Consider the following 14,422-nt stretch of genomic DNA (forward strand, 5'->3'; position numbering starts at 1 on the left):
AGCATCTATGATGTGCAAGGTCCCTTCTCTTATAGGACTATTTGCTCGAAGCCACAGTAGGTCATTCGGTCACAATCTAAAGGCTAGTGCACTTTTATGAGAATCATCAGGTGACTTGCTGGGCCCCCAAGAAATGTACATAAAGAGCCCTTTGTAAAAATAATCCTTAGAGTCAAAAGGGAACTGGGAGCTCTTTAGGGAAAACTTGTGCTGCCCTATATATCTTTTCTTCTTGCTCTAATTGGCTATTCTATGTTCTAAATTTCGGAATAAGCAACAAAAGATTCAGAGCATGGGAGGTGCAACATGAAGGAATCTACCATTTGACTCTGAAGCCATTCGATGAGCGTTTCTGCGGTTGAATCTGGGATCTGACATCTCAGGCCTTCCTTCTCATCTGTTTCCATCATCTCTAACAGTCCACGCAGGTCTTCCACCAGGTGCAGGGCTCGCAAGCTTCCCATGAACGGGGAGGTGGGGGACTGGCAATCAAAAATCCCATTGGAATATTCCAGGGCCTTAGAACCTAGGTTTAAAAAAATCAAAGAAAGCCACAAGATTTATATTAGATAAGACACCAAAGCTGAAGGTGGCAAGCAAATCCAGCAGTCCAGTCACTGGGGGTGGGGGGACGTATGGAGGGATTGAGCAAAAAGAAAAGAAAAGAAAAGAAACCTCATGGATACAAACAACAGTGTGGTGATTGCCAGGGGAAGGTGAGAAGTGGAGAGGGGTATTGGGGTGATAAATGGTGATGGACAGAAACTTGACTTGGGGTGGTGGACACACAGCATGGTGTACAGATAATGTGTTGTAGAATTGTGCACCTGACACCTGTATAATTTTGTTAACCAGTGTCACCCCAATAAATTCAGTAAAAAGGAAAAAAAAAAAAAGAAGGAAGAGATAATTTGATCATGTAAATCTCTCAAAGGCATAGTTATTTGGTGCAAAAATCAAAACCATATAACTGATGGTGAATATCAATGGTCAAATATCTAACAGGTGGGCCACCAACTGTGTGGTACAGTAAGAGCATGGTGGGATTCGGTGTAAGAGGTGCTAACCTCACAGACACAGGGGTTAAGAAGGTAGCAGATCAGTTCGAGTGGAGCCATGTATTACAAAAAACACGAATGAATTTTAGGGACCATAAAGGATTTCATTTCCTAGAAATAAGCTACACGCTGAGGTGGAAATTGCGTGGCATAATTTCAAAGGAAGAGAGCCAGCTCCCAGGTAATTTGCCAGAACTTAATCTCTGAAGAAGTGCAATGAATTACATGTATATTTATTTGTATGTGGATGTGTGAGCAAGTGTGTAGCAACAATTCCGCCATGATTTTGTTTGCAGCCTCACATCAAATGCTCTTGCTAAAATTAGCTTTAAAAAATAATTTTACAGCCATTCTTGTTTTCAATTACTTATAAGAGAAAAACATTCTGCTATTTAAACCCACACATCTGACCCACACCCCATTCTGAAAGCACTCGTATAGACCTCTTCATCTCTTTAATTTTTATGTTCTAGTCTGTTAAATAAACATACTGTCAAATATAAATACAAACTTCACACTTAAATATCAATAATTACAATATTTAGGTCATCACCTCATAAATCTGGAAATCTTACAACTGGATGATCCTTGAGAGCCAACGTGTTAGCTGTCTTTCCAGTTGGCTGTCTGGCTTGATCAATTCTAACAACGAGGGAGAGTCTCTACTAGTCCATTCCACTGAGCCTCCTAATACTGGACAGATGATCTGGACTCAAATCTGCCAAACTATAACAGTGGTTGACATCGATACGCTAAGCACAGTGCTAAATGCTTCACATAACCCTCTCTTATCAATTTCCACAGGAACCTTGTAAAGCTGAGATGAAGGGCTATGGAATTAGCCAAAGACTACTAGAGAGGTTTCTGAGCTCAATTTTTTAAAAAAATAATGACATTGATGTGTCTATGGGATATTTCAGGGGAAATACCTTACTGGCAGTAAGAGAGAGAGAGACATGAAGCATAACAGAAGAATTGGGAAAGTAAGTAGATGTGAGTCACTGGTGAAAAGTGAGTGTTAAATTCAAGAAAACAGATCAGAACACTCATGGATACTGGGAAGAGCAGTATCCTTCAAAGTGTGGTCCACAGACTACCAGGAACATTGATCAGAATCCCAAGATGCTAACATCTTAAAGTAAAATTTAAGAATACTTCTGGCCCTGACTGGTTTGGCTCATTGGATAGAGCGTTGGCCTGTGGACTCATGGGTCTCAGGTTTGATTCCGGTCAAGGGCATGTACCTTGGTGGCAGGCACATACCCAGGAGGGAGTGTGCAAGAGGCAACTGATCGATGTTTCTCTCTCATCAGTGTTTCTAACTCTCTATCCCTCTCCCTTACTCTCTGTAAAAAATCACTAAAATATATTAAAAAAATAAAAGAATACTTCTGGAAAGGGGGTCCGGTCAAGATGGCAGAGTAGGTATCTGCTGTACTTACCTCCACACATGTGGAGATTAAGAATCTGGAGGGATATCTCAGTTGCTGAGGTCCCCCACTCCTAACATAAATCCTCCCCCTAACCATAATACTGAAATAAACACAAACATTTTACCTTAACCTTAACCTAATTCTAAACTAAACTGTAATCCTAACCCTACCTTTAAACCTAAGCCTAACCCTAATCCTAACATCAACCCAACCTATGACCCAAAATTTAAAGCTAACCCTAAACCTAACACAGTGGGGCCTTGACTTATGAGTTTAATTCGAGGAACTCATTAAGGAGCTCGTTAACTCAAATTACTCTATCAACTCAATGCAAAAAATCGGCCCAGAGACAGCTGGTACCTCAAAAAACTCGTTAGTCAGGACACTCATAAGTCAAGGCCCCACTGTACTGAACTCACCATGAACACTAAAACTAACCCTTATCTTAAATCTAACTCTAAACCTAACATACCTAACCTAAACCCTGAACCAAATTCTAACCTAAACATAATACTAACCCAGGAGGAGTTCCAATCAACACAATGGTAGGTAGGTGGACAGCGCACTCACCTCCTCCCATGACCACATAAAATTACAACGAAATTATAGAACAACCAACCTGGACAACCACCTGAAAACCTGCTGAAAGGAAGCCCTATCACTAAAGGATATAAAGAAGCAACCACATTGAGACTGATAGGAGGGGCGGAGATGTGGAACAGGCTGGTTGGACACCCACAGGCAGCGGTTGAAAATCCAGAGTGATATTTCAGCTGCAGAGGTACTCCCTGAGGAGGGAGGGGTCTCAGCTCCACACCAGGCTTCCCAGCATGAAACACCAGTGCTGGGAAGAGGAGCCCACTTAACAACTGGGTGAGACGGAAGGGTGTTAGAAACACAGGCATCTTCTTAAAGGGCCCACCCATGCAAAAAAATTCTTGCTGGCAGGCACTCACCTTGGGCTCTGGTGGAGAGACAGCAGCTTGGAGGGCCTCCAAAGACATACAGGGAGAAACTGAGTTGTGTGGCACTGCCGCCACTGTCCCTGTGTTGAGTCCTCCTCCCATGAGGCCAGATCTGCATCTGCATTAACCTGGTGAAGTCCACTCGTTCCACCCTGACAACTCCCTGAGACCTTGCCCTGCCCAACTTGCACAAGCCCTGAGGCTTTTTCAACAGCAATCACCCTGAGTCCGCATGGCAGTCTTTCTTTAAAAACTCTCAAGGAATTCTTATCACGCTCCAGGGGTGCCAGAGACATACAGAGAGAAAGTGAGTTGTGTGGTTTTAGGGAAAGGGCTGAAGGACAGCTACCATTGTCCCTGTGTTGAGTCCTCCCCTCACTTGGCCAAATCTGAATCTGTATTAGACTTTGGCCCCACTCCCACCCCCCACAGGCCTCAGGCAGATGGTGGCTAGCCCCAGTGAGACTTTTGCTGAGTGTCCTCATGGTCAGCACTGGGGCCAAATATGAATCTGTATTGCCTTGGAGAACACACCACTGGCCCCACCCTGGTGACTCCCTGAGACCCTGCCTCACCAAACTTACATATCACTGAAAGTTCTTTCAGCCGCTGAGCCTTAAAGGTAGCTGGCAGGCAGCTGCAGGTCTCAGGGTGCCTTGGACCTTTTGCTGACCTGCCCTAGACCCAATACTGGTGGCAGCTGGTCTTGGTTCACAGTGTGACATCTTGCATGTACATCCAGATCCAATACAGACAGCCACCAACCACAGGTAGCCCCGGACCAATTACAGGCAGTGTCTAACATTGACCTGCACTGGAGACCCTCACAAGAAGCCTTGGAACAAACACAGAGCACACCCAGTGGCTAGCTTCAGACCATAATGGAGCACTACCAGATTAGCTGCACAGGTAGCATGCCCAAAGAGCAGTCAGCAGGCATTAGATGCCACTAGGGCAAATCCCACTCCCTGGGATCAACACTGCACAGCAGCATGTATACTGTGGTAGTGGCCAATCTTCCTGCCAGTAAACCTGAGAGTCAATTGCACCTACTGAAGTCTCAATGGCAATTAAGTCTCAACTACAACAGGAAGGCACATACAACCCACACAAGGGATATTCCTGGAACACCTGGCTCAGGTGATAAGGGAGACTGTGCAATTTGACCCCACAGAACACATACTACATAAGGCCATACCACGAAGACTGGAAGATGTAGCAGATGTATATAATACATAGAAACAAACACAAAGAGACAGCCAAAATGGGGAGACTAAGAAACATGTCCCAAAGAAAAGAACAAGGGAAGTCTTCAGAAAAAGAACTAAATGAAATAGAGGCAAGCAATCTACCACATACAGAGTTTAAAACACTGGTTTTAAGGATGCTCAAGGAACTTAGTGAAAACTTCTACAAAGAGAGTAAGCATAAAAAAGAACATAGAAACCATAAAAAAGAACCAGTCAGAAATGAAGAATTCACTAGAAGGAATCAACAGCAGATTAGGTGGAGCAGAGGATCAAATAAGTGATCTGGAAGTGAAGGTAGCAAAAAACACCCACCCAAATGAAGATATTTAAGGTACCTCTGGGGCAATGTCAAGCTTAAAAACATTTGCATCATAAGGGTACCAGAAGGCAGAGAGAAAGAGCAAAAAATTGAGACCCTAATTGAAAAAATTACTAAAAACTTCCCTAATCTAAAGAAGAAAATAGACATACAAATTGAGGAAGCAGAGAGTCCCAAACAAGATGAAATGAAAGAGGCACATACCAAGACTCATCATAATTAAAATGGCAAATATTAAAGACAAAGACAGAATTTTAAAAGCAGCAAAGTAAAGAGAGTTACCTACAAGGGAGCTCCCAGAAATTGACTGTCAGACAATTTCTCAACAAAAACATGACATGTCAAAAGGAGTTGGCTCAAAATATTCAAAGTGGTGAAAAGTAAGAACCTACAACCAGACTTTACACAGAAAGACTATCATTTAAAATTGAAAGCGTGATAAAGAGATTCCCAGACAAGAAAAAGCTAACAGAGTTTATAACCACCAAATCAGTATTATATGAAATGTTAAAGGTCTTCTTTAGAAAATAAAAAACAAAAAAAAAGATTAAAAATATGAACAATAAAATGGCAATAAATACATATCTATCAATAAATTGACTCTAAAAAGCACACAAAATGAACAGACCAGCAGAACAGAAACAGATTCACAGATATAGAGAACGTTTTGATGACTGCCAGATGGGAAGGGGGTTGGGGAATGGGTGAAAAAAGTGAAGGGATTAAGAAGTACAAATTGGTTGTTACAGAATAGTCATGGGGATGTAAAGTACAGCATAGGGAATACAGTCAATAATATTCTAACAACTATGCACAGTGTCAGATGGGTGCAAGATTTATCGGGATGATCACTTAGTAAGTTATGTAATGTCTAATCACTGGGGTGTACACCTGAAACTAATATTAAAATATATGTCAACTGTAATTGATAAATAAAAAATGATTTAAAATTTTAAAAATGAATACTTTTGTAGTATTAAGTAATCCTATACAATACTGGGAACAAATATACTAACAAATTATTTGTTGTTTTTCTGAGATTCAAATAAAAAAAAAACACACAAAGAAACAAGGCAAATCACATATAAACAACCTAACCTTACACCTAAAGGAACTAGAAAAACAGTAACAAACAGAACCCAAAGTGAATAGAAGGAAGGAAATAGTAAAAATCAGAGTGGAAATAAACAAAATAGAGCCTAAAAAAAATACAAAAGATTAATGAAACCAAGAGCTGGTTCTTTGAAAACCTTTAACAATACTCATTAAGAAAAAAGAGAGGACCCAAATAAATAAAACCAGAAAACTTAGGCAGTGAACTCTCTGACATTGTTCTTAGTAATATTTTTTTCTGATATATCTCCTTGGGAAACAAAAGAAAAAAAATAAACAAATGGAACTCACAGCAAAAGAAACAAAACAAATAACAAATGAAAATAAAATCTACTGAATGGAAAAAGGTATTTGCCAATGATTAATCCGATAAAGGGTTTATATCCAAAACTCATACGCCTTAACACCAAAAAAACAGACTATCCAATTCAAAAAATGGGTAGAGGATATGATAGACATTTCTCCAAAGAGGACACACAGATGACCAATAGACATATGAAACCATGCTCAATGTCACTAACCAGAGAAATTAAATTAAAACCACAATAAAATACCACCTCACACCTGTCAGAATTTGCTATCATCTATAAATCAACAATGAGCAAATGTTGGTGAGGATGTGAAGGAAAGGAAACCCTCCTACATTGTTGGTGGGATTACAAATTGGTGCAGCCACTATGGAAAACAGCATGGAGGTTCCTTAAAAATAGAATTACTTTATGACCCATCAATTATACTTACTTGATATATATATCTGAAAAAAATCCAAAACACTAATTAAATTCAACACTAATACCCCTATGTTCATTGCAGCAGTATTTACAATAGCCAAGATATGGAAGCAATCCAAGTGCCCATCAATAGATATTGGATAAAGAAGATATGATACATCTATACAATAGAATATTACTCAGCCATAAAAAAAGAATGAAGTTTCACCATTTGTGACAATATGGATTGACCTAGAGCAGTGATGGCGAACCTATGACATGCGAAGTCATTTTTTTGGTTGATTTTTCTTTGTCAAATGGCATTTAAATATATAAAATAAATATCAAAAATGTAAGTCTTTGTTTTACTATGGTTGCAAATATCAAAAAATTTCTATATGTGACACGGCACCAGAGTTAAGTTAGGGTTTTTCAAAATGCTGACACGCCGAGCTCAAAAGGTTCGCCATCACTGACCTAGAGGGTATTAGGCTAAGTAAAATAAGTCAGTAAGAGAAAAACAATACCATATGACTCCACTTATATGTGGATTCTAAAGAACATAATAAATCAGCAAACAGAACAGAAACAGACTCACAGATACTGAGAACAGACTGCTGGTTGCCAGAGGAGAGGGGATTAGTGGGATTGGGTGAAAAAGGTGAAGAGATTAAGTACAGATTGGTAGTTACTAAATAGTCATGGAGATGTAAAGTATAGTATAGGGAATATAGTCAATAATATTGTAATAACTAGGTATGGTGCCAAGTGACTACTAGAATTACTGACAGATCACTTCATAAATTACATAATCATCTGACCACTATGCTATACACCTGAAACTAATATAAAATAATATTGAATGTCAACTCTAACTGAAAATTTTTTGAAAAAATAAAAATTCTGGAAGAAAATGGGAAGGAGGGTCAAGGATGAAACCACGGGGAACCTAAAGGCATTGGAGAGAGCCAGTAAGTGAAAATAATAAAGTGAAAAGGTAATAAAACAGCTGTAATGAAAAAGCCAAGAGAGCAGAATAAATGGCATGATTCCATATTTTAGAGGATGCACATTACCTGCTATAATACCATCCATCTGCTCCAACGCTGCAGCCAACATGTCACTTGCATCACTCATCATTTTGTTATTTGTGAAGGGCAAATTCCAACCTAGATCTGAAAAAATATCGATGTTATCATTACATCCTTTAAATGACTCATGCTTCCTGGCAGGTTTGATAATTCAACTTCAAATGATAACTCCACCTGGCAGGCAAATCGAGGGAATTTCTGAAGTAGTAGACCTGAATTAATTGAACCATTTAACGAGCTGCGGTCAACTGTCACTTACTATACTGAGAGACCACATGCTATACCTGTATCAGTTAATGAAACAAGATTCAGTTCTTGCACTCAAGGTGTTTAAAATCCAGAAGAATGCTTTCCATGCCGCACTCTATAGAGCTCTAGGTCTCCATGAGGGCTATCAGGCATGGCTATGGAGCCTTGCTCAGGGCCCTGAGGAATGCTGGGTAGACCAGAACTTCCTCCCTCCCTATTCCAGCCCAAACCAATCTCTACTCTCTTAATTTTGCCCCCTTTTTTCTGTATAAGGATTACCATAAGACTTGTGTAAGAAAATGGTTCTCATTGTGTGCGTATATAGTAAACACACACAAATCGACTGCTATTTTTTAATGCAACAATAGCTACTATGCGTTAAGTGTCTACAGTGGTCCCTATACATTTGCATACATTATCCAAAATCCTTAATCATAACAGCAACCCTATAAAATGGATACATTCATCTTCGTTTTACAAATGAAATCAAAGATGTTTGTTGATTTTTGCAAGGAAACATGCCAAGTAAATATAGCAAAGACCGGTTTTTAGCCTAGGTCTGATTTCCAACAATATTATATTTGCTTATCTGACTCTCTATCTGAAAGATAGGTCTATACTGAAATTGTCACAGTCTACTCTTTTACCTATTCAAAAAATTGACTGAACTTAGCCCTGCAAGAAATTTGGTCAAAGCAGGAAAAAGTCAAATTATGTGGTTTTCAATATTAATTAACACATTTCAGGTGCCAGACTAAGTAGCATACAAATGTTCCCAATAGGCCTAAATAAGGCTTCTGCGACTTTGCAGATACTGTGGTGTAACAAATACCTGGGAAATGAAGGGTATACTGTTTAATAGAAACCTTTGCCCTTTGTTTCCAGGCAGCCAGATCTCACCACTTTATTTTTACAAACACATTCACAGTTCTGATAAAAAGCTTGTTGGATCAGTTCTTATGTACATTCATTTTAATAATATGCCATTTAATCATTGTGAAATATTACTTAGTTTTTATAGTTTTTATAGATTTCATCTAAGAGTTTCCCAGAAGTTTACTTACCTCAATACCACAGCACGAAAACACCTAAGGCGTGCATTTACAGTGACCAGAATTCAGGTGATTAACAAGCCAGGTTATGAGCCTAGGTAGCTCTCAAAAACTTACTCGCACATTTAGCTAGTCCAGCGAGGTGGGGCACAGATTTAATAATCACACTTTAGGCTGGAAAACTTAAAACGTGAAAACTGGGAACATAAAAGATTAAGCTGAACGGCCTTCAGTCCTTTACTTTCATATAATTAAGTGGCTTGCATTACCTTCATTTTAAAAGTTGCACTTCAAAGCACTCTAGATATCACGAGATATATAGAAAGGAACACACGTCAGCTCAGCAATAAACATGGGAAATGCTAGTAAAACAAAGTAATGCTCACAATGAAAAAGCTCTCACTGCTCCACCAACTTATAAAAGCAAGGATTGATTTTCTTTGCTAGCAACTATGATTTGTGTAGGGCACGAAACACTTCTAAGTATGACAGGTAATTATCTACTTCTCTGTTCTGTCCAGAACCTTTCAAATACTATAGCATGGAGGTATAAGAATCTAGGCCATAATTTTCAAAGCAGTAAAGAGCCAATTTTTTAAAAACATTTCCAATTCTCTAGGGACCAATCCTTTGTTTAATAACATAAAACTATGATGACAATATTTTACTGTTAAAAAAACTTATAAATGTTTACTCTTGATCTCTATATTTATCACATAATTCGCTACATGTAACAGTAAGGAGAGGACAGACAGTAAACATAATAAATATGTATGTAATATGGAAAAGGTGGGTGATAGCTAAAGCGTACAGAATTACTTTTGTTGTTGTTGTTAATCCTCACCCGAGGATATTTTCCATTGATTTTTAGAGAGAGTGAAGGGGTGAGGGAGAGAGAGAGAAAGAGAGAGAGAGAGAGAAACATTGATGTGAGAGAGACACATCCATTGGTTGCCTCCTGCATATGCCCCGACAGGGATCTAGCCTGCAACCAAGGTATGTGCCCTTGACCAGAATCGAACCCGGGACCCTTCAGTCTGTGGACCGACACTCTATCCACTGAGCCAAACCTGTTAGGGCAGGATTACTTTTTCGGGTGGTGAAAATGTAACCATCTTGACCTAATTCAATTTATAGAACAAAACACTTAAATGCAGAATATAGATTTCAAGTCCAAGTTATGTTCACCATGATGGGCCATGTACGTAAGGCCACAAAATAAGTCTCAATAAATTCCAAATGGGCTTTAAAGGATTACAGAGAAGAATAAGAACAGAAGCCTGAAGTGGTGAAGCACTAACACTAAGAATAGAATTTCCATATATATTAAAACTCAGACTTGCCAATGGCCTGAGGTATTTTAGAGTCAGCCTAACTGAGTGAGCATCTGTGTTGATAAAACTATGCCAATCGTCATAATGGGTCAAAGTATTTTCAAAAATAGAAAGCTAAATAAAAGGGCGTCAGAAAATACTATGCTATTAAAGAGATTGTCCTATATCCTCAAAAACACGTCTGAGAGGAAGATTTCCCCTGTGCGTTCTCACATTCTTAATGCAATGGAATGTTATTCCAATACAATGAAATATTACTCCACAATAAAAAAGACTGAACTGTTGATACATGCAACAGTATGTTGAGCAAAAGAAGCCGACATAAATGACTATGTACTGTATGATTCCTTTTATATGAAATTCAAGAACGGGCAATCTATGGTGATAGAAAGTAGAACAATAGTTATCTGTAGGAAGTGGCAAATGATTAAAGGAGGTACTGGGGAACTTCCTGTTTAATATGTTGATTGAAGTGTTAGTTACACAAGTTTATACATTTGTCAAATTCATCAAACTATACATTTAAGATGTGTGCATTTCAATATATGGAAATTTCACCTCAAATTTTTAAAACTAGGAATGAAGATGCTTGTTAGAAATTAAAAATAAAATTGTATTTTAAAAAATTAACTAAATAAGTAAATGAATTGATATAATGAAGGAAATGCATGGACTTATAGTGACAATACATCACAAATCAAGGATAATGAATAATCCAAGTTCAGATCTGAGGTCTGAAAATAAAAGACAGAATATGCAGGTCCCTTTGTTCTAATTCTTTGTTTACCCAGAGACATGCTGATTATAATTTGGTCTTTTGGATGGAGAAAACCATTTAGAAAATTAAAACTTCAACATCCAATGATTCCCAGATAATAGAAAATTGATTTCTGGATTCTAAATAACTAATATATACTTCTTTGAATGAGTTGCTGAAGGAAAAGGTACCAGAAAATACAACCACCACAACAAAGGAATTCCGTTTGGGTTAAAGGTCAGAGTTCAAACCTGAGAAAACCCTTACTTGTGTGATGTGAACAGAGAAGACCAGCTCTGTTTGTAGGAGTCCTCAATCTAGTGGTTTCCTATTCTCATGACTTAATTAAAAATAAGTTTAGAATAGTCTTAGAAAAATAAGAACCTGGGAATAATATTCACTTACTATTCATATAGAGTAAGGGACAAAAAGAGACCCAACAGAAGCAAGTTTGGGGTATATTTCAAGCTTGGTTAGGACCCGTTTAGAGTCCTATATTTGAATGGGGTAAAACATCAGGGAAAGTTCCAGCAATGGGTGTGGTGGCTAAAGGTTTGGCAGAAAAAACACAATTTTTTGCAGAGTTGCTGACTAACTGATGTTTTAGGTCAGGCTAGCCGCCCAGTCTCTCTGTGAAGAAAGAAAGAAAGACAGGCTGTGAGAAAATTACAAAGTTTGTTTTAAACTTTGGTGAGAATGACATTTGTCCTAGCTTTCTTCTCAGCTTTCCTTAGGTAGAATGTTTAGGTTTGAAAGAGAACTTCTAATTTTGTGCTGTGAGATGGATACAATTCACTGAGATTAAGACACTTAAGAGAAAAAAAATCCTTCACTGAAAGAAAGAATGTTCCATGCAGTGGGAGATGGAGGGGGGGGCGGGGGGGGAGAGGGGACACTGTCAACAATAAAAAACAAACTTAAAAAAATAAACTAAAGTCATCCTCAACTAGACCAATAAGCTGATGGCATTTTGAAAAAAAGAAAAATGAAAGAGCATGTTTACATCCATTCCACTAGGCTGGTGAAGCGCCATATTATCATATGATCATTATAAAAACAATATATTTTCATATAATCACCCACAGGTTTCTCACCAATTTTTCCCCAAAGATGCTCACTAGGGATGTTAAATCAATTACACAATGGGCTCCAATGTATGCAGCAATAGGAAAGATAAAATGTCTTAAAAATGGAAACACCAACAGGGAGTAGGAAGGACTATCAGTGGTTATCAAGCTGTGGTTCCCTGACCAGCAGCAACATCACCTGGGAGTTAGTTAGAATGTACATCCTTGGGCCCCACCAACCTGGGTTTTTACAATCTGTTCATGTGATTCTACAGCGCACTCTATCCCAGGACTAAAGAGGCCATTTTTCCTCCTGGGACACACGCCCCATCCAGATGAGGTTGGAACTGGCTACCAAGGTAAACAAGGGCAGAGTTCCTCTCCCCAGTCCCCGCTTCTTACTTTTGATCCAAGAATCACAGCTCTGAAGAAGCAATTATGTTTTAACCTGAAAAATCCTCCCTTGAAACTTCCACTAAGTCCTGATGTCTGCAACATGTTTAGATTCTTAAGCAATCCTCCTGGCTTTCTGGTTGTCTGCTATGTATCTGTCATCACATACTTTCTCCTCCCCACTGTGTTAGTTCAAATCCTTTCACCTTCAATCTGCTCTAACATCCCAGTAAAATTAATTCAGAGTCATGTGAAAAAAAAAAACAAACATGTTAAGAAGTGGGGATCAAGGGACAGACCAAGTGCTGAAATAAAAAAAGATGGGGATATTAGCAGCAGGGGTGATATCTAATATTACAGCACATTAAAAAATCTGTCAAACTGTAAAATCTATACTAATAAAAGGGTAATATGCTAATTAGACCAGATAGACCAGACGTCTTCTAGACTTCCTTCCAGACAAAGCCACGGTGACAGGGGCCAAGACAGAGGGGGTTGGGGCAATCAGGCCAGCAGGAGAGAGCAGTTAGAGGCTATCAGGCCAGCAGGGGAGAGCAGTTAGGGGAGATCAGGCCAGTGCGGGGAGCAGTTAGGATCGATCAGGCTGTCAGGGGGGAGCAGTTAGGGGCAATCAGGCAGGCAGGCAGAGTGGTTGGGGTGATCAAGCAGGCAAGCAGGTGAGCAGTTAGGAGCCAGCGGTCCCGAATTGTGAGAGGGATGTCCGACCGAGGGGTACTGGATTGGAGAGGGTGCAGGCCGGGCTGAGGGGCCCCCCTCCCCTGTGCACAAATTTCATGCACCAGGCCTCTATTAAGTCAAATATTGATGATATAACTGGGAATTTGAACATTGACTGTATTTGGTGATATTAAGGAATTATTTTAATTTTGAAGTTTTAATAGTTCTTTTTGTAAGAGCTCTTATTTTTGGAGATGATTAGTAAAATATTTATGAATAAAATAATACAATATGTGGAATTTGCTTTAAAATAATAAAGGAGAATAGAATAGGGTAAAGATATAGATGAAATAAGATTAGCCATGATTTGATCATTGTTGAAGGTGAGGGATAAGTATATGGGGTAACATTAGCTTATTCTACCTACATTTTCATATACTTGAGATTTTCCATAATAAAATATTTCATTTTTCCATTCATATCTTTAGACAACAGGATTTTCAAACACCCTACATCATGACACGCTGTCTTAAATATTTTTATTTTTTTCTATCATAACTTCAAGCATACCAAAGGCTCAGCAAATATTTACAAACCAAATAAGAAAATACTTGTTATATTAATCACCTGCATAAACACAAACATACTCAGAAAACAGAACAGCCTCTCACAGAGAATTGTAAGGCAGGCCATAAAAAGGGGAGCATAAATGACTGTGTATTAGTAAAAGTTACTTCTCTTGCTCACTAGCATAAAGAGCAACAAAAATGATGGGGCAAAGCTGGGAAGTACTAAAATAAATGGAGCAGCATGGGAAAATGGGGGCAGATGAAAGGAAATGAGTTCTTCATCTGCATGCTATTAATATTTAGGAATGACAACCAGAAAGGAGTTGATACCAAAGTTCATACAATAAGCCAAGATCCTTCACTTTTTGAATAAGAGGGTGTTGC

At 38.8% G+C, this 14,422-nt stretch overlaps 1 protein-coding gene across 10 annotated transcripts in view; it reads right to left on the bottom strand.

Moving 5' to 3' along the window:
- Positions 1-14,422, bottom strand: part of PPFIBP1 (PPFIA binding protein 1) — a 168,071-nt gene that overhangs the window by 50,873 nt on the left and 102,776 nt on the right. For all 10 annotated transcript variants that reach the window (XM_070410505.1, XM_070410510.1, XM_070410509.1 and 7 more), the window contains 2 exons: positions 7,925-8,023; positions 321-526 (listed from right to left, as the gene is read on the bottom strand). In XM_070410505.1, coding sequence (XP_070266606.1) covers positions 321-526; positions 7,925-7,988 — 270 coding nt within the window. In that variant the 5' untranslated portion in view covers positions 7,989-8,023. The remainder of the gene's footprint in view (positions 1-320; positions 527-7,924; positions 8,024-14,422) is intronic.

Source organism: Myotis yumanensis, unplaced genomic scaffold (assembly GCF_028538775.1).
Source record: "Myotis yumanensis isolate MYYU_CA2020_CCGP unplaced genomic scaffold, mMyoYum1.0.hap1 SCAF_3, whole genome shotgun sequence".
Taxonomy (NCBI): domain Eukaryota; kingdom Metazoa; phylum Chordata; class Mammalia; order Chiroptera; family Vespertilionidae; genus Myotis; species Myotis yumanensis.